The 26622-nt window shown below is 43.7% G+C and overlaps 1 protein-coding gene across 5 annotated transcripts; it reads left to right on the forward strand.

The window, feature by feature from the left end:
• The first annotated feature begins 2306 nt into the window (after positions 1 to 2306).
• BROX (BRO1 domain and CAAX motif containing) lies at positions 2307 to 26584 on the forward strand. 5 transcript variants are annotated; one of them, XM_028724569.2, is made up of 13 exons: positions 2321 to 2651; positions 8093 to 8231; positions 8372 to 8478; positions 9001 to 9097; positions 10276 to 10371; positions 12043 to 12115; positions 14418 to 14523; positions 16178 to 16267; positions 16685 to 16770; positions 18540 to 18621; positions 20099 to 20249; positions 21608 to 21767; positions 22457 to 26584. In XM_028724569.2, exons 2-13 carry the CDS (start codon positions 8131 to 8133, stop codon positions 22541 to 22543), a joined length of 1236 nt encoding a protein of 411 aa, XP_028580402.2. In that variant the 5' UTR covers positions 2321 to 2651; positions 8093 to 8130; the 3' UTR covers positions 22544 to 26584. The 5 variants fall into 5 exon arrangements, with proteins under 5 accessions (XP_077781733.1, XP_028580402.2, XP_028580401.2 ...); XM_028724568.2 differs by lacking the exon at positions 2321 to 2651 and adding an exon at positions 4428 to 4600; XM_028724570.2 differs by lacking the exon at positions 2321 to 2651 and adding an exon at positions 4651 to 4928.
• Positions 26585 to 26622: the final 38 nt, after the last annotated feature.

Genomic DNA, 26622 nt, shown 5'->3' on the forward strand with positions numbered 1-26622 from the left:
GGTGTGGATCCGAGTTTTTTGTGGTGTAAGCTGTGCCCCTGGGAATGATGTGTGATTTGACGGTGAGTTTGGGTTGGCCCAATGCAAAAAGTGTGAGGATCCATGAGGATCCGTGCTTCGGAACCACGTTTTTGGGCCATGGCATTGCCAGATAACCGTGGATGCTAGTCTTTTGTGGTGCAGACTGTACCCCTGGACATGATGTGTGATTTGACGGTGAGTTTGGGTTGGCCCAATGCAAAAAGCGTGAGGATCCATGAGGATCCGTGCTTTGGAACCACGTTTTTGGGCCATGGAGTGGCCAGGCAGGTGTGGATCCGAGTTTTTTGTGGTGTAAGCTGTGCCCCTGGGAATGATGTGTGATTTGACGGTGAGTTTGGGTTGGCCCAATGCAAAAAGTGTGAGGATCCATGAGGATCCGTGCTTCGGAACCACGTTTTTGGGCCATGGCATTGCCAGATAACCGTGGATGCTAGTCTTTTGTGGTGCAGACTGTACCCCTGGACATGATGTGTGATTTGACGGTGAGTTTGGGTTGGCCCAATGCAAAAAGTGTGAGGATCCATGAGGATCCGTGCTTTGGAACCACGTTTTTGGGCCATGGAGTGGCCAGGAAGCCGTGGATCTGAGTTTTTTGTGGTGTAAGCTGTGCCCCTGGACATGATGTGTGATTTGACGGTGAGTTTGGGTTGGCCCAATGCAAAAAGTGTGAGGATCCATGAGGATCCGTGCTTCGGAACCACGTTTTTGGGCCATGGCATTGCCAGATAACCGTGGATCTGAGTTTTTTGTGGTGCAGGCTGTGCCCCTGGGAATGATGTGTGATTTGACGGTGAGTTTGGGTTGGCCCAATGCAAAAAGCGTGAGGATCCATGAGGATCCGTGCTTTGGAACCACGTTTTTGGGCCATGGAGTGGCCAGGCAGGTGTGGATCCGAGTTTTTTGTGGTGTAAGCTGTGCCCCTGGGAATGATGTGTGATTTGACGGTGAGTTTGGGTTGGCCCAATGCAAAAAGTGTGAGGATCCATGAGGATCCGTGCTTCGGAACCACGTTTTTGGGCCATGGCATTGCCAGATAACCGTGGATCCGAGTTTTTTGTGGTGCAGGCTGTACCCCTGGGAATGATGTGTGATTTGACGGTGAGTTTGGGTTGGTCCAATGCAAAAAGCGTGAGGATCCATGAGGATCCGTGCTTTGGAACCACGTTTTTGGGCCATGGAGTGGCCAGGAAGCCGTGGATCCGAGTTTTTTGTGGTGCAGGCTGTGCCCCTGGGAATGATGTGTGATTTGATAGTGAGTTTGGGTTGGCACAATGCAGAAAGCGTGAGGATCCATGAGGATCCGTGCTTTGGAACCACGTTTTTGGGCCATGGAATGGCCAGGAAGCCGTGGATCCGAGTTTTTTGTGGTGTAAGCTGTGCCCCTGGACATGATGTGTGATTTGACGGTGAGTTTGGGCTGATCTAGTGCAAAAATCATAAGGATTCATGAGGATCCGTGCTTCGGAACCACGTTTTTGGGCCAGGGCGTGGCCAGGCAGGTGTGGATCCGAGTTTTTTGTGTTGTAGGCTGTGCCCCTTACTATGATATGTGATTTGACGGTGAGTTTGGGTTGGCCCGATGCAGAAAGCGTGTGGATCCATGAAGATCCGTTCTTGAAAACCACGTTTTTGGGCCACGGTTTCGCCAGGAAGCCGTGGATGCGTGATTTCTGTGGTGGATGTTGTGCCCCTGGACATGATTTGTAATTTGAAAGTGAGTTTGGGCTGATCTAGTGCAAAAATCATGAGGATCCATGAGGATCCGTGTTTTTTAACCATGTTTTTGCGCCCCTGCGCCCCCCCGAAACAGTGGATGCGTGATTTTTTTGATGCTTTCTACAGAGTAAGACATGGTCTACAGTATCATGGTGGTTTTATTTAATTTGAATGAAAAAATCATATGAATTCACGAGGATCCGTGTAGATCCGCCTTTTACCTTTTTCCGGATTATTATAGGAAAAATGTAATCGAGTTGTCCTCTCCACCAATACGCAGCGCTCAGCTGGGGCTCAAGACGCCTTGCCTTACACGCACTTCGTCGGTGCTTCCACCCCTCCACAGCGCGCATGAAAACTCAAATTCAAACCCGGAGGCAGAGGAGGGGCGCGTGGGCGTGGTTACCTCCTGTGGGCAACGTGCCGGGCAACCAATGCAAAGAAAAAAGGCCACGGCAACATAGAGACACGGATGATAGACTAACTGCCCCGTTTCTGCATTACGGCTCTGCCCTGCGGCATTCAGAGGGAATCGGGAGGCGAGCTCCCTTAATAAAAAGCCTACATGCTCTCTCTGCTTCCCGATCTTCAGCTGTTACCTCCTCAAGGGGCACCTAACCCTGCGTATGACTCTCCAGGCGTCGTCGCTACTGAAGCAGCCGCCCCGCCCCATTTCTACGATGGCACCAGCCGAAGCACTTCCGCCTCGTTACCTGATTCTTGCCAGGGCAAGGGAGGACACGTGATCTTCGGCTAGTAGATCTGTCTCGGGAGTTTAGGGTCTCTCTTAGCGCATTTATTGACAAGGTTTTGAATCAACCTGTCATCACGCTCCTGCTTACCACCACATCTGGGTCTATATAAGTGGGCTAACGAATCCGTCGTGGGTAGAGGTGAGTGCTACCGACAGACTTTATTTATATTATCTAAAAATGTGCGTTTATCTTGCGTTTCAACCCCTCCACACCAGCATCCGAACTAAAAGACAACGGTATGTACCCTGTCTCCTTCCTCTCTTTGCCGATTGTTTCAACAGCTCAGTCCTTTAAAATGTTTACACGGAAGTGCCATTGCATTCAGGCAGGGCTCAAAACACCGCGACAGCCCGATGCTTTCATGCAGAATTAGGCACAGGGCGCTAAGAAGGCATGTTTTCATTCTTATATTGTGTAGGGGATATTTGTGGATGTGGACATAGGAGAACTTCTGTACACTGGGGAATTTCCTTCTAATGCCACCTCCTTGGCTTTATTTTGTCTACTCTTGTACAGTATGTATATTATTGCCTAGCTAAGCATAGACCTCACTTCTCGAAGGCTTGTTCTATTTTTCAGGCTGCGTTTTCCCCCCCTCCCCTCACTAAACAATCCATTTCCTGCTTTGCTATTAAAATCCTTTTGATAGGAAGTACAATCTCAGTGCTGTCTCCAAAGCAAACTGAACTGATTTCAATGAGTAGCACCTTGGCAGACCAACACGGCTACCTATCTGTAACTGATTTCAATGGGCACTTAAACCCAAGTTCCTACCTTCCATGTGATAATTCTAAGAGTTTTAGCAACTTAGTTACCTAGGAAGTGAATCCCATTAGTTTCAGGTAGGATTACCTTAAAAGTAAATTCACTGATGACCGCAGCCGAAGACAGTTGGGAACAAAGCTCGGGGACAAAGATTCGTATTAACACGGTAGTCCGCAGCCTGATGCAATGCATGATTACTTAGAATCAAACCCCACTACGTTCAGTGGCGCTTACTCTTCAGTAAATTGGCATAGGATTGTAGCCTGAATCCCGCGAAAAATTAGACCCCCCTTTATTCCCTATTATGTCTGCCTAAGGCAGTTGCACTAACAAAAGGGAAGGATGGAACAATAAGGTCCTCCTACTTTCTCTTGCAATTGATAGATCGTGGTGGCCATTAGCTCGCGTGAGAGAGATCGCAATCTACAACTTTTTATTCCAGATCAAAGTGGTCTTGCTGTAGTCAACGGGACTACTTCGGAGCAAGCCGTTTATTATGGATTGCTGCAACCGCGCCAGATACCGCAGTTGTGCAAAGCCTCTCGCCCACCCCCCGATTGCGATCTCTAACACTGAGCAACTTTGACACCCATAGTTTACAACGCAGTGAGTTAATATAAGAAGTGTCCTGGAGCAAACCGATGAGCAGGCCATGGATAACCTTTCCCCGCTGATAGGGTCTTGGCTCCTTATCAGGGGTTGAGAGGAGAGGAAAAAACTGTGCAGGATGAGTCCCTCAGAATGCACGCGGGTGGCAGATACTACAGCAGGAAACTGATTAAGCCTGTACACTTTGTGGGAAGTAGATCACCCATTAATCGGCAGGGTTTGCATCCAAGCAAGACTGGAACCTATGTGTCTTGCACTGAGCCCATGGCAACCTGTCTGAGGAACAGACTGGCAAGGCCATCGGGTGCAGGCTGGCTCAAAATCCCATTGGGCTCCGTGGGCTTTACTCCCTCGCAGTCCCGTCTCTTTCCGGCTGGGAGCAATAAGAGACAGGGGCGAGGCGTGGGGATCCGCTTTCCCCCTTCCTCCTTCGCAGGCTTGAGAGGTATCGATGCGCTCGGGCTACTGCGGGGAGGCCGCTCCGCTGCGCGAGCGACTCCCTCGGCTTTCCCGGCGCGGCCATTTCGCGCCTGCTTCCCGGATCCGCGCGGCACCATAGAGACCGGCGGGAGGAGAAGCCGGCGCCGGAAGTGGAGGAGCTGCTCCGCCCGGGATCCTTCTTATTATATCTCGGTCTCTTTTCCTCCCGCACCCACAAGCAGGAAGTGGTTGCCGTAGCAGCGGCGCAGCAGGAAGAGCTTGGCGGAGAGAAGGTAAACAGAGCAGCCCCGCCCTGGGGAGGAAAGGCCGAGAAAGGCGGCTGGTGATGGGGGAGACACAAACACACGCGCGGGAGGGTTGGCGGGGCGCGACTTCGTGCCCTTTTTAATACTCCGGTGTTTGGCCCGGTTGTGTGTTGGTGAGGCCAGACGGGGAAGAGATTCCCCTTGGCAGGGCCTGCGACGAGTGAAGTAATGTTTATAAGCAAAAGATGACCACGCCCTGTAGAGAAGCACTACTTTGCCTTTCTCAATCTGCTAAGTTTTGACAGGGATTTGAGGGAGGTATGTGCACTCCTTCATGCCGCATGTCTACTCAGAAGTAAGCCACATTGAGTTCACTGGGGCCTGTTGCCCAGTAGGGAGGTAAAGGATTGCTGCCCTGGGGTAGAAAAGTATTGATTCAGTGCAAACATTTGTACGGAGGTGAGGTGGGGATAAGCGATGGGGGAAATCTGCTTGGTCACTATAGTGCTCTGGTGTGAAGCTGGGGCGGATGATGGCCCTCCTTGACTCCTCTGAGACACTGCATGGAAAGTGTGTGTGTGGTAAACAGGAGATTTCGGGGGAAACATCTCCGATGATACATATTCCTCCTCCATTAATGATCTACCCTATTAACCTGGTGGAGGCTCTTTCCTGTTCATGGCTTAAATAGTTCTGTGAAGTGATTGATTTAGGTCAGAGGCTCCAAATTAAGTATCCCAATAGATTCTTTATATTGCATTGTGAAGAGGTAGAAATCTAACAGCTTAAAAGATCCTTGAGGGGTATATGTGCTATCAGGAACACCTCTTCAATCCCAATTTGCTTCCATTCTCTCATTAGTCCCAGACTGAGGAGAAGCATGCAGTAATCTCCTTTTGTTTAGCCCAGTGGTTTTCAAGCTTTTTGAGTCTATGGCTCCCTTAACCAACTACATTTTTTCTGTGGCACCCCTGTGGGGCTTAGGAGCCCAGTTATGTCACCCCTTGCCTGAAGAGCTGGCAGTGCCTCACCATTTTCAAACACCCTCCCTTGTGGAGTTTTCCTTCAGCCTCCTCTGCTCTCCCATCTCCTTGGGAGTTCTCTGGGCTAAAGTCATCCCTGGTCTCTGAGCTGCCCACCTTCCATAAAGATAGCCAGGGCAACTGCAATAAACTGATGTGAAAGCCTTTGGGAGGCAGAGATGTGAGGGCATCAGAGGAAGGAGGGCAGGGACAGAGGCCAGTGTTGCCCGCAGCACCTCTGACCATCATTCAAAGCACCCCAGGGTGCCACGGCACACTGGTTGAAAACCACTGGTTTAGCCTAATGGTTATCCAGCAGACTGAGGACTTGCAATATTCTCCGCATAGCTGTCAACTTTTAGATTTGAAAATAAGGGATCAGTAGCCTCACCTGTCCCGGGGACAGTCTACGGGATATCTAACAATCCGGAATAGCAGCGGGAAGCAGTGGGAAATGCTGCTGGAATAAGGGAATTTCCCGCAAAAAAAGGGAAGGTTGACAGCTATGATTCTCCGGCATGAAACAGAGGTCAGTGTAGTGGCTTAGGCATTGTTAGGCTATTATTTGGGTGTTTTTATGACTATTGGTTAACAGTTCAGTTAACCAGTCCTGACCTTATAAGCGTGACTTCTTGTCTAAACATCCACATATGCATTAAGCTGTAATGGTGGACTGAAATAACCAATTTGAGAAGGACAATATTTATTTTTAAGAACTGTATTAATAAAATAGATGTTAGATGCAAAATGGTGTTAGAGTAGAACCTGGGCTGTGGTTTTAAACCTTTGTGCTGTTATGGTAGAAAACTACATGCACAATTGGGGGTGTCTTTTATATTTTTTGCTGGAGCCTCTTGCATGACAGATCAGACAAGGTGCTTTACAGTTTAAAATCAGTTTGCTTCTTGAGCTGGGCAAGTGCCTACAATGGAACTTTCAAAGATAATACCAGCTGTATGTGTTCTCACTATACGTGTACATAGCTTCACATGCACATTGGATCACAGCCCTTGTTCATGCCATTTACAAATGGGAAAAGATTCCGTAATGTTATTTGTAAAGGAAGCCTGCACTGAGGGTTTTGCTCTAAAGAAGCTTGCTAAGAAATATTAGATGAACATCAGCATTTATGTTGTACAGTATAAGTTTAGTGGTTGTGCAGCATCTCAGTCAATAGACTCAAGCAGAAGTTTCTTAATGCTCTAAAGTGATACGCATTAATCAAGAGAGCACAAGCAACTTCTAATTATATAGAAGTGCTTTCTGTAAATATAGTTTGTCTGGGGCAACTGTTGTAAAGGTATCCCATTCTTAAGTTCTTGAAAAACACAGTGGGGGTGAAATTACAGTAATTAGATTGTTCAAAGTGTTGCTTTAACTATCCTAATCACAATCTACTTGCTTTTAATATTTAATTGTACTATGAGTCCATTCTGCTAGGAAATATTGGTTTTTCCCAAAAGCAGCTGCTGCAGACTTTCTTCTGCTTTAATGTAGGCTAAGCTTGTGAAACCGTTGGATGCTTTTTTACATACATGTAAGCCTCACAGTTGAACAAATCTACTAATGCAGGAGTGGGCTTACAAAAAAAACCAATCAGATATCTGATCTGAACAGTCAAGTTTAACTAGTTCTAAGCAAATATTTCTGACACTAAAACAAAGGCATCTTATGGACTAGCGTGAACTCACAGATACAAAAGACAAGTTAATAATGGCCCCATTGATAGAAATTCTGAGTAGCAAATCTAGCTGATGCAGTTGTATGAGTGCTCTGTACTTCTTGCCTCTTAAAATATTCTTGAAGCTGTGGTTATTGTGTTATTGTGTTTATTCCAGAACAATGCCTATCTTATGAAAACTGGAAAAGATAACTTAAAATAGATTTATCCTTCTGCAAAAGTATATCATGTGATAAATGAGTGATTGCTATGTAGTATCTCTGCTGCACTAGTCATATTAAACTGGGTGTTAAAGGGTTAAGCATTTCCGTGCTGCCACCTTAGCTAATACTGACTTTAAAAAATAGAGTAGATGTTTCATATAGTGCAGTCCTTTCTCAGAAGTAAGTGCTCTGGAGATCAGGCAGGCACCAACTATTAGATGCTCCCCCAGCCACTAAAAACATTCCTTTTACCCAACCTCTTTTTGACTGTTAATACTAACTCCTGGCATATCTGGCCACTGTAATTGTAATGGATGTTTTACTGATACAGCTTTTATTGTTACATTTTGTTAAATGTTGCCGTTTTTATTCCCCTGTAACCACTTTATTGTGTTTGGAAATGCAAGACAATATACAAATAATTTTAATACAGTAAATAAATTGTAAGGGAGATTTGCGTTGTAGTAATGTGTCTAGGATTGTACCCTTAAGTCTTTCCTGCAATGAAGAATTATTTCTAAGTAATTAGATACTTTATCATTATTTTTTTTTGCTGAAGATTGGTATTTATGTGTATAATCTCCAGTTTCTTCCCTTCCCTTCGCTGTTTCAGGCTTGCTGTAGTTCTAAGCCTGCAGGAGACACTCAGAAATGACTCACTGGTTTCATCGAAACCCTTTAAAGGCTACAGCTCCGGTCTCATTCAATTACTATGGGGTAGCCACCACTCCAGCTGCAACAAAGATTTGCAAGTAAGTGGTTCTAAAAAATCAGTGGGGCTTCTCAACATGCAACATGCATTTGCAAGTACTGAAATAAGAGACAATCCAACACTGAATCTCTCCAAAGTATCTGTCTTTGAACTGTGTTTTTGGTGTGTTTCTTAATACAGTGATCTAAGGTTATCACGAAGCCGACTCTTGGAGCTTTTTACAGATCTTAGTTGTAATCCAGATATGATGAAAAACGCAACTGATTCCTATTTTTCACTCTTGAAAGGTAAGAGATCAGTGCAGCTGGCATAGTTGTTCTGGTTACTAGTAGTTTCAGTAAATAAAGCTCTGTGCTTGGCATAGAGAGCACAAATTCTCAGCTGTGCCAATAAAAGATAGAAATGGGACACTAGCCCAATGGGCATGATATGTGTATCAGTGGCCCAGATATTCATATGTCTAGTGGATGTACTTGACATATTTGACACCAGTAGGAAAATGCTGTACTTCTGTAGCTTTCTTAATTCTGCTTTTCCACCTAATAATGAAACAATTTTATTTAATATATTTATTAGACGGTTTATGCAATGAGCCTGTAGAAGATGTACAGTACAATATGAAGCATTAAAACTGGCCCCCAATTAGCCCAGTGGAGTGGATCTTGGGGGGCTATTAAATAGTGAAAGTCCACATATAAACAAATTACATATGTAAGGCTGAGTAGTAGACTCAGGAACAATTGCTGAAGATCAAGATCATCATTTTGAAAATTACTTTGAATTTTAGAGGAGTGTGTTTGTTTTAACAGGCTTTATAGTTTCATTGGATGACTCTTCACAGGACAGCAAGCTGAGATATATTCAGAATTTTAAGTGGACAGACACCTTGCAAGGACAAGTACCAAGGTACTTACTTACATGTAGTATGGTTTTCAGTGCCTATTGTAACTATTTTTATTACTTCTGTTTATGCCGTGCCCTTTCTTTCAAGGCCCAGTGGTAAAAATATCATTTAAAACATTGTATAAATGATTAAAAACAATTGCATCCTATCAGCTGATTGGCTTCCACTTATCCTTTGTTCCAAGAGGAAAAAACCTGTGAGCCTGGGTTCTCAAGTAGTCCATATTTTGGTAACTGAGAGGCTGGATTGTACAGTTCTACACTGCTTAGATATTTTCTTCATGAATTAGTGGCATATAAATATTTTTATAAATGAATACTAATGACAAGCCGCACAGTGACTTGTTTCCTCTTTGGCTTGGCAGGAATGAGGGGCACATAGCACTTGCGTTTTCAGCAGACTGCTGGAGCACACTGCCCATTCACATTAAACCAGGCCACTATGATTAGGCAAGATGTTAGTGCCTGGAAACATATATTTATATATATTCTCCTATGATTTAGTCTTCCACAATACCTGCACATTTAGGGTATTTGTATGGATAATTGCAGGACCCCCCACCCCCGAATTGCAAACCCTTCTATATCATACCTGCCCACAATGGATGGAGATACCCAGCCAGATGTGCAGGGTATAAATAATAGTTTATTATTATAAATTTTTATCATAGAACCCCAGAGAGAAGAAGATTAGTTATTTATTATTAGTTATTTCTTAGTTATTTATCTTTACAGGGCTTGTGAATAATTCTGCTTAAGATAAAATGTTCCATTTAAAACACCAACTAGTACATTCTCAGTTGCTCTTTATAGGGAACTGTAAAAGTTCTGACTGCTATTCTGTGCTTTGTTTGGAGGGGTTGATGGAGACTTGGATTTTGCACAAGAGTTATGCTTCAACCATTCTTAATCCAGTTTAAAACAAAGCATAAATTGTTTCTGACTAAACAATTATCCTTTTCAAGTTGTCTGAAATCTATGTGAGGAGCGTACATTTGAATACTCTGGGGTTTGCTCACATGATTTGGGATGGGAGGGTGAGGAAGGAACTAAACATAAGATTGTTTGTTCGTCTTAGAAGTCTCTAAAAGAGAGGTGGAGTACTTAACAGTGTGTTGTAGTTGATGCAAAAAAACATTTGAGTTTATATTTTTCTTTCTTTCTCTTCCCTTGTCCCTTAGTGCCCAACAAGATGCTGTGTTTGAATTAATTTCCATGGGATTTAATGTGGCTTTGTGGTACACAAAATATGCATCGAGGTTGGCAGGGAAAGAAGAGTAAGTATTCTCACTTTAGTAATAGGCTTCTAAACTATCTACCTCTTTTCCTGTGCAGCATTAGTTGTGCTTAAGCCCATTGAAACATCAATTAAGCCAACAGACGAAATTGTGAAGTAGCGTATATAGTGGTTATATAAAGCACATATCTGGCTTTGGACCAGCATATCTGAAGGACTGCCTATTGTTATCTGAGCCTGCCCTCCTCTGATATTCTCATCAGAGCCCCTGCTCCAGGTTCCCCTTCCTTCAGAGTTTTTGGTACTTGGTGACCTGATATAGGCCCTTCTCTGTTCTTTTCCTCCCATAAACAATGAAAGAGTGCTGTTGTGCCCATGTCCTGTTTGTAGGTTTTCCCTAAACATCTGGCCGGTCCCTGTGGAAACAGGATGCTGGACTAGATGGGGCTTTCATCCCATCCAGCAGGGCTCTTACGTTCTTCAATGATGGCACTCTGGTTATGGAATACTCTGTTGGCACTTGCCTTCCTAGCCATAAGGTAGCAGGTGAAGACAATCTTGTTTTTCGTGGAATATATATGTTGCATCTTCTGTTCTTCTGCTTTCCATTTGAGGGTTATGTTTTAGGTATGGAAACATAGGCCAGGATCCAAAGCAGGCATCCCCAAACTCGACCCTCCAGCTGTTTTGGGACTACAACTCCCATCATCCCTGACCACTGGTCCTGTTAGCTAGGGATGATGGGAGTTGTAGTCCTAAAACATCTGGAGGGCCAAGTTTGGGGGTGCCTGGTCCAAAGGGTATTGTGGTGAAACAGATACCATATTTTTCGCCCTATAGGACGCACTTTTCCCCCTCCAAAAATGAAGGGGAAATCTGTGAGTTCCCGCAGGGCTCCCTAGGCTGCAAATAGCAGCCTGCTGCCTGGAGCACGCCGAAGCAAAGCGCCCCGCGCTTCGGGCAGATATCCGCGGCTGGGGGGGTGGAAATAAAATTTTCCCCCTTTATTTCCCCCCCAAAAAACTAGGTGCGTCCTATAGGGTGAAAAATACAGTACATACTGGAGCTGCAGTTGTTGGGCTGTGTTGACTGACGTTTATAATTGGTGACAGAACACACATTACATGCAGAAGGTTCCAAGTTCCATCCCTGACATACTTAGTGAAATAAATCAGTGTGTGAGAAATGGGAAGGGCATCTGCTTGAGACCCTGCCTGTCTGTCAGTGCAGACAATGCTGAGCTAGATGCACAACACAACTACAGTGGTACCTCGGGATGCGAATGGGATCCGTTCTGGAGCCCCGTTCGCATCCCGAACAGAACGCAAGACACGACTGCATGTGTGCGCGGGTTGCGTTTCGCCGCTTCCGCACATGCGCAAGCAGCGAAACCCGGAAGTAATGCGCTCCGTTACTTCTGGGTTGTCGTGGAGCACAACTTGAACGCGCTTAACCCAAAGCACAAGGTATGACTGTACTTTGATCTGGTATAAGACAGCTTTTACCTTCTGACTGTCTCGGCTGTATCAGACATTTAAAACAAAGGTTATTTACAGCGATCCCTCCTGAAATGGGGTGAGATAATAGAAATTAGAAATAAACCTGGCCAAGGAGAATTCTGGAAAATTTGATGAGGTTAAATGGGAGTAAATTTGGGTGATGTTTAATATCCTTGGAGAGCTGCAGTACTAATTTGTTGCTCCTCCTTTAGCATAACCGAAGATGAAGCAAAAGATGTCCACAGGAGTATGAAAATAGCAGCTGGGATTTTCAAACACTTAAAGGTACAAACCCATTTTATTTAAATAACAAAAACAACACACACACCGTATATCCTCTTATGAAGATCCTGTTTTTATTCTTGCTTTGTTTTTGGTCAGTATAACCCTTGTTTTGGGGGATGTTCTGATTCCCCTCCTTTTATACAGTAACTTAATTTAGAGAACGAAGAACAACTTCAGATGTTTATGAAAAGTCTGTGGAATATCCACCATGGGATAGTTGCACATCAGGATTTATATGGGGGAATTGCTTGAAGGCATTCCAATATCACCATATTTGTATGCATGGAAAACAAGCTAAACAATGGGGAGGGGGGAGGAGATGGTTATTAGGGTTTGGCCTTATTACAGTAAACCGAACAGTCTCTTATTCCCTCCGACAACCACCCCTGCCCAATTTTCCCCAGCCTGCCCTCATTTCATTGTTCAGGCTCACATGCTCAGAAAAAGGTTAGGATAAATGAGTGCCACTGCTCTGATTGAATCCCAAATTAAAAACTGTTAAACTGGAGAGGGTTTCGTCCCTGCATTGTGCTTCCCACTTCTTCTAGTTGTGTAGATCTTACTCTTGAGTAATGCACTTTCAAAAATGCACTCCAAATCTCTTGGAAGCTTGTCTTTTTTCTTTTTCTTTTTGTAGTTTATAGGGCAAATCTTCCTAATGCAAGGAGATTTTGATGTGAGGGTGCATTCAAGCAAGCAGTCAAGCCCTAGGGAGACTATACCACATGCTGTTTCTCAATTTTGGAATGACTTATTGACTAGTGGGGCCTGATCTAATAGCAACTGTCTTTTGTTGATCCACATACCTCTGGAATTCCATGGTAGCCATAAATGCTCCATACACTTCACAGAGTCGGAGAATTCATTCCTTTGCTTGGAAGTAGAATGGGACAATACTTTTACTTATTTGCAAGACTATTTATAAACCCACAATACATGTGAAAAATATAGCAGTGTGCAATGAATTCATTAAAACATCATAATATTATAAACGTATTAAGTACAGAACAGATGACCCAGCACTGGATCAAATTAATTCTATAAAAAGCTGTGTCAAAACAATAATGTTTTCAACAACAGGTAATGAAATATAAAAACTGTAGGTGCCTGTTTGATTCCAATAGAAGCATGTTCTAAAATAGTGGTGCCGCGATGCTAAAAGTCTAGTTTGCTTAGAAACCGGGTTTAATAAATAAAAATAATAATATGTAACAATCATGTGGGAGGGACGCGGGTGGCGCTGTGGGTAAAACCTCAGCACCTAGGACTTGCCAATCGCATGGTCGGCGGTTTGAATCCCCGCGGCGGGGTGAGCTCCCATCGTTCGGTCCCAGCTCCTGCCCACCTAGCAGTTTGAAAGGTCCCTTAAGTGCAAGTAGATAAATAGGTACCGCTGTATAGCAGGAAGGTAAACGGCGTTTCTGTGTGCTGCTCTGGTGCCGGTTCGCCGGAGTAGCTTCGTCACACTGGCCACGTGACCCGGAAGTGTCTGCGGACAACGCTGGCTCCCGGCCTCTAGAGTGAGATGAGCGCACAACCCTAGAGTCTGTCAAGACTGGCCCGTACGGGCAGGGGTACCTTTACCTTTACTAACAATCATGTGCCTGCTCCTTCAGGAATCTTTTCAGGATTCAGCTTCTATTTATTTTCCTGCATCCATCCCATCACTGACTCCGGACACTGATCCAGGACTTGCACAGCCTCCTCTGATTTAGATGTAACAGAGAGGTAGAGCTGAGTGTCATCAGGTCCCTGGTGACGTCTTGCTCAAAGTCTCCTAATGACTACTCTCAGTGGTTTGTTAAAAGCATTGGGGGCAAAGATGGTACCTTGGGGAACCCCATAGCAGAAGTGCCAGGGGGCAGCCAAATAGTATCTGAAAGCCACTCTGTTAATCATACAGAAGGTAAGAACAGAAGCACTGAAGTACAGTGCCACCAGTGCCCATCCCAGAACCAGTCCAGGGTTATACCTGTGATCTCATTACTCCTTGGTCATTTCCTTCAGATGTTACCTCTGTTTGGTTATAGCACTTCAAACATACAGTGGTGCCCCGCAAGACGAAATTAATTCATTCCGCAAGTTTTGTCGTCTAGCGAATTTTTCGTCTTGCAAATTATTATTTAGACAAAGGAAACAAAGTCGCGAGACGTTTTCGTCTTGCGAAGCAAGCCCATAGGGAAATTCGTCTTGCGAGGCAACTCGCAAACGGAAAAACCTTTCGTCTAGCGAGTTTTTTGTCTTGCGAGGCATTCGTCTTGCGAGGTACCACTGTATCTTAAATTACATTTTTTCTCTTTAGGAAAGCCACATCCCTAAGCTGATCACTCCTGTAGAAAAGGGAAGAGATTTAGAAGCTCGACTGATAGATTCCTACGTTATCCAGTGCCAAGCTGAAGCACAAGAAGGTACTCCTTAAATTTTTAAGGGCTCTCTCTGGATTTCTTTATATTTTCTCTCCTGGGGAACTCTAGGGTGGAATGTGGTTTGGCATTTTACCTCATACTTGTGGGCTGCCTGTAAGCATTTAGTTGGCTGCTGTGAGGACAGGATGCTAGACTAGATGGGCCTTTGGCCTGATGCAGTGGGGCTGCTTTTATATAGTAATAATGCAAAATCCAGATATTTGAGGGGCATAGGAAGATGCCCCTGGCCAGTATTTGTCCACCTAGTTGAATGTAGTCTGCTCTGACTGGTAGCAGCTCCCAGTGATTTAGAGATGTTTCTCATCACCTGCTACCTGATCCCAATAATTGGAGACACCGACAATCAAACCTGTAAGCTCCATGTAGGACTAATGTCCTTCCTCATAATGGATTTGAAAACATTGGTTATGAAACTCAGTAGATTATTTATTTAACTGATTTTCTCCCTTTGTATCAAGTTAATTAAGGAATATTTCGATTTCTGATCCTTGGAAATGGAAATACTCAATTGCTGGAATATTTAAAAAACAGGATCCAGAGGGGATCTGGTTAGCTTAATGTCTGTTCTGGAAAAACTGCTAGAAATATAGGATTACCAAGCATATAGAAGAACAAGTCTTGCTGAAGTAGTCAGCATGGCTTCTGTGAGGGTAAATTCTGTCCTTTGGAGTCTTTTGAGAGTGTCAACAAGCATATAGATAGAGGTGAGCCAGTCAGCGTCATGTACTTAAGACCTTCAAGAGCCTTTGATAAAGTACCTTGCCAAATGCTCCTGAGTAAGCTGAGCAGTAATAGGATAGAGGAGAGGTTGACAGGTTTACTGCTGACATCCTCATGTTCTGACATTGCTCTTGACATGGTCATTTCAATTTTCTATTCTGGCTTGAACACCTGTGTCCCCATCCTTTTCATTCTGACATATATGCACAACTATACTAGAACATTATTGTGATCTTTGGTATAATGCCCGTGTTATTAGCTTTGGGGCATCTGTCCAGGTCTATTACTCATGATATCACTTTTGCTAATTTAATTAGCTACATTCAGCCATGAGCAATGTTTGTACCTTTTTTCATTGTGAAATCTGACCTTTCCTGTTTCTACCAGCAGCTATGAATAATTCAGTTTAACTTTAAGATAGCGGAGCCTGGTATTTGAGCGATTTCCTTCAATAATTGGGGCAGGGGTCTCAGGGTCTCAAATTATTTACAAAGTGTCTGGTTAAACTGGGGGATTTGCTCCTACAAGATGTAGTGATCATTACCAATTTTGGTGGTTTTTAAAAAAGAGGGTAAAGCTCTCAATGGCTAGTAGCCGCAATGGCTGTGTTCTATCTCCTTTGTCAGAGGCAGTGTATCATATGCTGGGAATTGCAAGTGTGGAGAGTTCTGTTTCTTGTGGGCTTCCCAGAGGCATCTGATTGGCCACTGTGAGCACAAGACGCTGGACTAGATTGGCCTTTTAGTCTGTTCCTGCAGGAGGCGTCTGTGTTGTTCATCCGGTGCGGCTCAACTGTTAGAAACATGTTACCTTTTATTTATTTCTGAACAGGACTTCTGTGGCCAATTTTTCACTTATACTTTTAATCTCCATCAACTACAGGAAATAGCTTCAGCATATCTATTTTTTGTTTCAGTGACTATTGCCCGAGCTATTGAACTGAAACACAATCCTGGTCTAATAGCTGCTCTGGCCTATGAAACAGCTAATTTCTATCAAAGAGCAGGTATGTCAAAAAGCATTGCTGTATGAATTCTTGATAGCTTCTTAAGCAAGTCCTAAAGTACAGGCTCCTAAGCGTTGAAAGAATACCAAGGAAATATTATGGACAGTAAATGGTTTCCATGGCTCTCAGATTTAGCTAACAAGGGTCTTGGTTTGGGTTAACCATGATTCCGGAAAGTAGACTGACTTGATAATGTTTACCTTTCCCTCTTTATAGCTAACTGGGGCAAGAAACAAACTTAGGTTGAGAACTTAATTGACTTGCTGTTGTTTTCTCCTAATAAGTGAGGTGTATCTTGCAACCATACATATTAAAGACAGTTTCCAGAGTAACTAGAGCTTTCATACCAAATTAGTGTCTCAGCAGTCACAGTAAGAGGATGGCTATTGTAAATGTAATGCTGTCTTCTCCTTCCAGATCAAATGTTATCCAGTCTGGACCCAGCATATACAACCAAGTGGCGAAAATACCTTCAGCTGAAGTCATGTTTCTATATGGCCTATGTGAGTGCTCTGTCATTGTTTATAAATATTTCAAGAAGATTTCCAAAGGGCCATAAAATACTAGCATAGAATGCAATCAAAGCTTTGTGTTCTATTTAAAGCAGAAGTTTTCAGGAAGAGTGTACAGTGGTGCCTCGCAAGACGAAATTAATTCGTTCCGCAAGTTTTTTCTTCTTGCGAGTTTTTCGTCTTGCGATGCACGGTTTCCCATAGGAATGCATTGAAAATCAATTAATGCGTTCCTAGGGAAACCGACTTCAGACCAGGTCCGGGGACAGTCTGTCCCCCGACCTCTTCTGAAGGCTGGGGGGGGGGGACAAGGGCTTTTCTTCCCACCCCCAGCATTTTAAAAAACCCCGGGACAGCGGAGGGCTTCTCCGCTGTCCGGGGCGATCTTAAAATGCTGGCGGGCGGCATTTTAAAATCGCCCCGGGACAGCGGAGGACTTCTCCGCTGTCCGGGGCGATTTAAAAGCCCCTGGGAAGGCAGGCAGGGGGGACAAAGACTTTGCCCCCCGCCAGCCTTCAGAAGAGGTCCTGGACCTCTTCTGAAGGCTGGCGGGGGGCGAAAGTCTTTGTCCCCCCTGCCTGCCTTTAAAAGCCCTCCCGGGAGAGCGGAGAAACGCGCTGCGTTTCTCTGCTCTCCCGGGAAGGCAGGCAGGGGGGACAAAGACATTTGCCCCCCGCCCTCCTTCAGAAGAGGTCCAGGACCTCTTCTGAAGGCTGGTGGGGGTCAAAGTCTTTGCTCCCCCCCCCCCCCCGCCTGCCTTCAAAAGTTGTCCGGCCAAGGCTTCGTGGACCTCTCCGCAAGCAGCGGCAGCGCTGCCGCTGCTTGCGGAGAGTTGCCGGCATGCCGAAGCCTGCGGCGCTGAGATCAGCGCGCCCAGGCTTCGCGGACCTCTCCTGCCTTCAAAAGCCGTCCGGGATAGTGGGAAGCGCTTCCCTGCTATCCCGGACTGCTTTTAAAATGCTGGCGGTGGGGAGCAAAGCCTTTCGGCCCCCGCCAGCCTTCCTGGACCTCTTCTGAAGGCCGGAGGGGGGGGAAAGGCTTTGCTCCCCACCGCTAGCATTTAAAAGAGGTCCCCGGAGATTTCCCTATGGGCTTTCATCTTGCGAAGCAAGCCCATAGGGAAATTCGTTTTGCGAAGCGCCTCCAAAACGGAAAACCCTTTCATCTAGCGGGTTTTCCGTCTTGCGAGGCGTTCGTCTTGCGGGGTACCACTGTATTTTTGATAGGATGCTCTTAAATTTCCTATAATATAACAGGCCCAGCATCTTGTCCCCACAGCAGCAATCCATTACCTGTATGATTCTGCTGCAGTGGACAATGTGTACTGTTTCAAATGAAGATGTGCATTGTGAACGAGACCAGAAATGCACTTCGTACATATTCTCCATTTTTGCTCCCCGGTTGGATTGTTGGTGATGCTTCCCAGGTCATGATTCTGCTGTTCTTCTGCCTCAACCATTGAAGCAAGTGGCATTTTAATGTTGCTCCACAGCATGTCGTAATTCAGGGGTCAGCAAACTTTTTCAGCAGGGGGCTGGTCCACTGTCTCTCAGACCTTGTGGGGGGCCGGACTAGATTTTGGAGGGGGAAAAATGAACGAATTCCTATGGACCACAAATAACCCAGAGATGTATTTTAAACAAAAGGGCACATTCTACTCATGTAAAAACACGCTGATTCCCGGACCGTCTGCGGGCGCCCCCAGGCCTTAGCTTGCCTAACCATGTCATAACTGTTTAACAAATGTATTCTTTCACCAGGCCTACTGCTACCATGGTCAAACACTCCTGGCCGGTGATAAATGTGGAGAAGCCATTAGGTCTTTGCAGGAATCAGAAAAATGTATGTATGGTGGTTAAAAAAAATTCTTTTAAACTTGTTCATAAATAATCTGGAGTTAAGGGTGAACAATAATGAAGTGGCCAGGCTTTCACAGATGATGCCAAATTATTCAGGTGGTAAAAACAAATCTTGGGAAGAGCTCCAAAAAGTTTTCTCCAAGCTGGGTGAATGGACATTAAAATGGTAAAATGCATTGTTAGCATTTAGCTCCATGAAAGTGTCAGCACAGGGTTTGGCATCTGTGAGAAACGCAGATTCCCTGTTGGGGATCATTAGGAAACAAAGCTGCTAACATAATAATGCCTGCATACAAATGTTTGGTGTGACTGCACTTGGAATATTGTTTCCTATTCTGATCACTCACCTCCAAAAGATGTGTTAGAGGTGGGAAAGGTCCCAAACAGGGCAACCAAAAAGAGCAGCAGGAGCAACGATTACAATGTTTGGCGCTGCTGGTTCAAGAAAGTGTCTTAACATGAGGGGACATAATAGAGGTTATAAAGTTATGCATGGTGAGGAGAATGCAGATAGAGAGATGATGTTCTCCTTCTGTTGTAATACTAAAGCTGGGAGCCATTCAATGATGCTGAATATTGAAGATTTCAGGACTGACTAAAGAAATTACTATTTTATACAGCACACAGTTAAGAGTATGGAATTTGTTTCTACAACATATCATGGTCACCACTTCTGATGACTTTAAAATAAGTTTAGACAAATTGGAAATGGAGGAAATGGCTACTGGTGACAACAGTGGGAGAGAGCTATCGTCCTCCTGGCATCTGGTTGGCCACTGAGAAACGGAATGCTAGACAAGGTGTAGCCTTGGGTCAGATCAAGCAGGCCTGCTCTTACATTCTTTTGTACCTTGTTTCTCCCTTCTGGAAAATACGGGATTTTACCTTCTATTTACCACACATCAAAACATACAGAGTCTTGCTCATAAATGCAGAGAATCAGAGTGTCACATAAATCTCCCTCAGAACATTCTTAATTGGTCCGGGACTTGCTATGGTAAATATTCCTGTGCCAAACTGATAGGTGCAGAGAAATCATTAGTCTAGGAAAGACTGCACTGTACCTGAGCAAAATTGTAACATAAATGTTTGCTGAAAGTATTTTCTACAAAGATATGATAGTCAGATTTTGTATCTGCTAATCGTCTATATGAGATTCTGCTTTAAAAAAGCCTAGAATGATTTACATAGGGGGAAATGCAATGGTTGTTGTAGTCTGGTTTTTGCCAATGTAGAACAATCAGCAAAAGTTAAAAAAAAAAGCAACATTCTCACTTTGTGACTGTTCAGCTTGTTGTCATTTTTCCAAGTACATGTCATTGTTCTATAAAGTGTAAAGGATATGCCCATGATTGTGTTCTCAGTATTTCAAATCTCCTTTCTGGTGAAAACAGTAGATTGACCAGGTTTTACAAAGAGGAGTAATTAAAGAGTATGGTCTCGTTTGTTTTCTTGTTCAGTTTTTGCCAAGGCTGAAGCATTGTGCAAAGAATACGGTGAAACCAAAGGTCCTGGAACTACAGCTAAGCCTTCCGGCCACCTCTTCTTTCGGAAACTGGGAACTCTGGTGAAAAATACCTTAGAAAAATGCCAGCGAGAGAATGGATTCATGTAAGTTTGTTATGTCTCTTCTGTGCTTTCATCAAATACTTGCACAGTTTTTAAATGATCTTGCTTGTTTTTTGAAATGCAGTAACAGCCAAATAAGCCACAAACATATTAACTAAGAAGTAGATCAGGCTTCCTCAACCTTGGCCCTCCAGATGTTTTGAGACTACAATTCCCATCATCCCTGACCACTGGTCCTGCTAGCTAAGGATCATGGGAGTTGTAGGCCAAAAACATCTGGAGGGACGAGGTTGAGGAAGGCTGAAGTAGATCTTGCTGAGTTCTATGGGAATTAATTAGTACTAATGGATGCACATGAGCGTGTGAAGATCAGCAGCCATTTTGTATGGCTGAGAGTAATGATGTTAAAGGCCACTAGAAGATGATATTCTTTCATACTTCATTCTCTGGTTAAAGAAGGAATTGGCAGGGCATGCGCTTTATCCATTTCCCAATTATAACAAGACTTCAGCAATAAAATAAGCAGCCTGAAGTGCTTGTGAAATCTTCATTCCAGGATTCTTTTTGGGCTGTGCTCCTGTGTTGAAGACCTTAAATACAGGACAGCCAGTGAAGAACTGGATCTGGCCAGTGGGTGAGATCATTATCTCCCCTGCTCCTCACAGGCCACATTTGGCAAGCAGGCAGAGCAGCCCACCTGTCAATCACTTGATGTCACAGTGGTGCCAGTTGACCTTTTCGACCCACAGGAGTGTTCAGAAGCCCCTTTTCAAAGTACAGTGGTACCTCGGGTTACAAACACTTCAGGTTACAAACACTTTGGGTTACAAACTCCGCTAACCTGGAAGTAGTACCTCAGGTTGAGAATTTTGCTCCAGGATGAGAATAGAAATCGCACACCGGTGGCAGCGGGAGGCCCATTAGCGAAAGCGCCCCTCAGGTTAAGAACGGTTTTGGGTTAAGAACGGACCTCAGGAACAAATTAAGTTTGTAACCCCGAGGTACCACTGTACTGTCTTGCCCAGTGCTTTGAAAGGGACATCCAGCTGATGATTGGATCTTCAAGAGCCCCTTTCAGAGTGCTGCCTCACTCGGTGCTTTGCATAGTGCTTTACAGCATAGCTGATTGGCAGTGCCTGCAAACCTTTCAGCTGAGCCAGATTTATACTTTATGGTGTCAGGTGTAGGTCAGTAGGCATAGCTTGGTGGGCCAAAGGATGCTGCACAGGCCTAATTATTCCCGTGGGCCAGAGGTTCCCCACTCTTGATATAGGAATGAATGTGCAGACTGTGAGGTGTGTTTGTTTTAATTGTGCCCACTGCCTTGTGGCATGAATCCCGAGTCCTGAACGAGAAGAACGAGGAGGTTGCTAAAATCCAACGTGGTGTTTTTTTTCTAGTTACTTCCAGAAGATTCCCCCAGAGGCTCCCCAGCTGGAGCTGAAGGCAAACTATGGTCTGGTTGAGCCAATTGCTTTTGAGTTCCCTGCTTTGCATGCACACTGGACTTCAGACGCCCTTTCTGCGTTTGATCTCACCAAAAGGCCAAAGGAGGACAGTGTAAGCAATTCTTGCTGCTTTTTCCAACTTGAGTTACCTTTTGCATCAGCATCACCTTGCTTTCTTGCTTTGTGGAGGAAGAATGGTGTTGATGGAGATTGGTGCTGTGAAAGCGTTGGATTTTGGTGTCTTGGATATCTTTGCCTTGTTCCAAGGGCTCCCTGCACGAAATGTTACTCTCTTGAAAAGCTTTCAAAATATGTCTTGGTTGAAACCACTGTTGAATAATATGCAGCTGCACTTTTTTAGTACCTGAAGAACTGGCCTAAATTTAGAGTGCCTTCTGCATTCTTGTGTACCAAATTCAAAAAAACAAAAACCTGAGTAATCTAGCCCTGTTTTGGCATTTGTGTTGCTCTTGTGAAAAGAGCAGGGGGAAGGTTGGGGCTCTATCAAGTCCTGTTGTCTGTTTACAGCCCTCCACAAGTTGGAGAATGAAGATCCACAAGAAGTGGAGGCTCCCCACTTCAAACCTTTACCCTCAAATTTATAGACTGAAGCTGACTCACTAGAGGCAACAGGCGTTGATAGTACACCCTGTGGCTGTTTTCATGTGGTGAATATAAATGCACAAATGGGGCTTATTTGTCTCTTGATTCTGAAAGCCACATTGCTTAAATCTGTATTTAAAAGAAAAACAAAAAACATTTGCGCTCCAGTAACACCACTTTTTTTCTTTTTATTTGTAGGCTAAACCAAAACCAGAGGAGGAAGTGAAACCTGTGAAAGAACCAGATATAAAACCTCAAAAAGACACTGGGTGCCAGATCTCTTAAATGCTTTGAGATAGCCCTTGTGAGCTGCATTTTGTGAACTCTGGGTTTTTTTATCATCTACCTTGTTTTCTGGACTTTCTCATCCTACAAAGGAATTCACTGCTTTTTGAGTTTTTATAGATACTTTTCCTTTAAAGCTCTCTTTCAGAAGAATTAAGTGATTAAAATTGGAATTGTCATAAATGTACCCTTCTCAGCATAGAAAGTGAGTGTTTAGATGAATTTGCACTGGAAGGTGGAATAAATGATAGTGAATACAAGAGATGAAACAGAAGCAGGTGAGTCTTGGGAGAGGCAGTATTTTGCGAAGGAGGAAGACTGAACAGGAGGAAATTTTGTAGAAGCTTTAAGGTGGCATGTAAAAGAGCTGACTGAAAATACAAAAGTCAAGGAACATTTTTAAAAGGTAGGACAAATTCATAGTACTGAATTTGAAGAGCAAGGATGTTACGTTGAGGCAATGGAGACTTCTAGGGGAATCAAAGTAATAATCTATTTAAAGAAATGGTATGGAAATATAGTGCCTCACCTTGCTAAGGGAATAGAACGTTTTAGCTCATGTAATTTTTACCCTGGCAGGAATACAACTGATGCCATTTTGACACTTCAAATACAGCAAGTGAAATACACGTAAAATATGCTTTTGGAAGGTATTTGACCTTGAAGTCCTTTGACAGAAACAAAATGTCTTATTTTGGTCATGCTTGGGGAAGAGAGATTAGGAACATACGTTAAGCAAGATTTAGCCTTTGCACCAAAAGGGCTAAACAGAAGCAAAACTTTTACAGAAGGACTATGCAACTCTTAATTGAACGCAGAGCTGCCTTGGATAAATATCAAGCTGCTCTGTTGTGTTAAAAAAAAAATCTACCCACTTCAGAGTCTAGTAAATAACACATTATGGGGAAGGCCTGAAGATAATGGCAGATTTGTGTAGTAAATATGAAGAGGATTCGTGTTACGTATTTGATATTTGTGCCAACTGCTGTTATCAGAAATGGGGTAAAATCAGTTTAAAAGGTTATTGTAAGTGTAGAGAAAGGATGAAGGAGAAACAAAATTGTGGAGTTATGGGAGTTGCAAAGAGATAAGACTAATAGAATGAAAAAGCAGAATCAAAATGTGTCATGGAAGATGGGGATGATGTTTGTGGAATAGAGTGGCTGTACTGATTCCGTTCAGAAACCTGGGCTGCGTCTAGACACATTAAAAAAGTGTTTCAGTTAAATGAGTTGTAAATTTAAATAGGGAAAACAGGTAGAGAAAAACAAGACTCCACATTGCCATCTGGTGGCACAGTGTTATATCGCATATACAACGCATATAAATCGCCTTTTCGTTACCAACCTAGCTGAGTCCCTGGTTGTGGATAACCAGCTGATTTCAAAGATCTAGAATGGTGACCTGGGGGGGGGGGGGATGTTGACTCTTGAGAGCCAAGGCAAAAGAATGTTGCTGTGTGTGAGCTACTTGGATTACGCTATGGGAAACTAGTAGAATCTGGTTTGCAGAACATTGCTTTGAAAGAAAAATATCCTGTAATAACAACTACCGTTAACACATGATTGGAAAAATTGCTGCTCCAGCCTACAATTGAATTTGTATATATTTGTATCAACAGTGTCCTCAGTAAATTACTCTGGCTCGCTACCTGTATTTGGAGAAAGTAAGGTTATTTAATGCAGTGTGGTATCCGCTTGGATGGACTCACCAAAGCCTAAAATCACCTTTAAGATGTGACATGCTACTGTGCTCATGCCCTCCTTGTGGGCTTCCCATATTCACTTGGTAAGGATGGAACACTAGTCTGAATGGACTTTTTTCTGGACCCATCAGGGCTCCTTTTATTATTTGTGCCAGCCGTGCCAGTACAAGTCCAGAGCCTTCATTTCCATCAAAATTTACAATCATCCAGTGGTTTAGGATGTCTTCTTGCTGCCTTACATCACACTGGATGAAAGAATAGTGTTCTGATGTATGGAAACATATATGAATATGCACTGAGAAGCTCATGGCATATGTAAAAGACTGGGAGGATGTCCAGCCAGGGATTAGTAGGGATCAGATAAGCCTGAACGGCTTAAAAAATCTTTGGAATGTCTTGTGCTAAGGAACTGTAGATTATGTTCTTATTAGGGGTTCTGGTCAGTAACCTTAAATTAACCAGTTTGTAAAATGTTAATTTAATGAACAGTTAGGAGTTGGCAAACAACCTGCCGCCAGGCTTAGCATAGAAAATAAGCTTCATAGCTCAGTCCTGGTTGTATGTATTCAGAGGTAAACAGTCAGTTATTTCAGTGGAGCTTAACTCACATATAAGTGCTGCCTTTGCGTGCTTTCACTTACCATCCATACTTCTCATGCTCTTATTTATTCCATAACCTTCTTTTCCTCTCTGTTGCATCAGGTGGGTCCCGTCCCCCATCCCCCGACCACATGCCTGCAGGTTCAGCCACCTGTAGTTCTCAACCAGCAGTGTAAGAAGTTTTGGCTGCATGTTCTTATTCTTGTTCAGCCCCTTATCTTTGGTTGCTCTGAAGCTGCCACTAACTACTGCACAAAGCGCTTTGTGTGCTCAGGGTTGTGATTCCCAGCCCAGTACTCCGGCTTGTAGTGGATGCCCTTGTATGTTACACACATTAGTATGTACGCCACTTTTTCATCTCTTGGGTTTTTCTTCCAACTCTGCTTCTTTCCTGCTGCCCTCGCTCCGTTTCTGACTGCACATTCCTGACTGGTAAGATCTTCCTGAAGCTATTGGAGGAATAGGTGTGACATGAGGGGTTAAAAGTCTTCAGTACACAAGCCAGTTTTAAATTAAATAGAAATGTGTGATTCCAGTGGGCTTATCGGCGCTTCCCTTTCTTTTGCTCTTTCCAGGCACAGCCCACACTTTAAGACTCTGTGTCTGAGCATCCTTTCTTGTGCCTCCAGGGTTTTCCCTGTGAAAATCTGTTCTTTAAAGCTCAGTCAGAGCAAACAGCAATCCACAGAAAATCTGAACTGATGTTTTGGTGGGGCAAAAAGCTCCCAACAGCCAATGCTTAGACATGGGGGTTTTAAGTGTATTCCTGTGCCTGGAAAGAGCAGGGCAAAATGTAAGGTTGGCTAAACCCTCTGACTTGTTGGTGTGTTTGATGGTGAAAAGGCACTGCTTCAAATCTGTGGAAATGTTAGCTGGCGCTGCAAGATGCTTTGAAGAATATACTGATTTTTGTACCAGTCACTAATGAGGCAGCATGTTAGTGAGCGTATTTGCAGATTTGGGATTCCAAAATTATCCTTGGCAGTAAAAAAACATTCCGTTTATTTTTAGAACAGCTGTGTTTATGTATTTAAGGTTTCCTAGTGTACATGTTTGCACACTCTCATACAAAAACACATGCTGAAAGTTCCTGATTGCTTTTTTGGAGTTGGGGAAACTTTACTCTTTACGTCTTGCCATTACTGGAATGCTGGTTGAGATCTGTATCAAGAGGGAATTAACAGATCTTCCTGGTCCCTTTCCCAAGCTTGGGTGGCCTTTGACTGCATATCAAGAATGTGGTATGAATGGAAATGAATCAACATGCTCTTGGATTTCTGTTTGCCTTTTACCATTATTTTGACTCGGATGTCATGTAGTATATATAATTATGTATATAATTAATGAAAACAAGGCATGATCTTTTTACACTCCAGTGTATATAGATTTCTCTTTTGTAATTGTGACATTTTTCTCATGAAGGATAAGCTACTCAGTATCAGTATGCATTCCCTCCATTTAATACTTCTGATTTGCTTCTTCAGTTTGCTCCCCTGGTTGCCATAACATTCTTAAGAGAAGCTGGTTGGGACTTTATGGACGAATGAATTACTTAACATGCAAGCTGAACATTTTCATATTATTTTCTGAATGTTGGGCTGCTTTTCCTTATGCACTCATAATTAAAATGTATCTGATGGAAAATGTAGCAATTGATTTTAACACACTGCTCTGTAAAGCACCATGTATGTTGATGGAGCTGTAGGAATAATAAAATGCCTAGCATGTTCACAGTTTGTAGGCTGCGAGTGTTAATTCTTCAGCAGATCCCTGA

The sequence above is a fragment of the Podarcis muralis genome, chromosome 3, assembly GCF_964188315.1.
Source record: "Podarcis muralis chromosome 3, rPodMur119.hap1.1, whole genome shotgun sequence".
Lineage (NCBI taxonomy): Eukaryota > Metazoa > Chordata > Lepidosauria > Squamata > Lacertidae > Podarcis > Podarcis muralis.

Excerpts from the sequence above, each read along its gene's own strand:
- BROX (XM_028724569.2), top strand. The coding sequence starts at position 8,131 with ATGACTCACTGGTTTCATCGAAACCCTTTAAAGGCTACAGCTCCGGTC. Across the intron at positions 14,524-16,177 it reads CCAAGCTGAAGCACAAGAAG|TGACTATTGCCCGAGCTATT; the intron begins GTACTCCTTAAA and ends TTTTTGTTTCAG. Across the intron at positions 18,622-20,098 it reads TTTGCAGGAATCAGAAAAAT|TTTTTGCCAAGGCTGAAGCA; the intron begins GTATGTATGGTG and ends TTTCTTGTTCAG.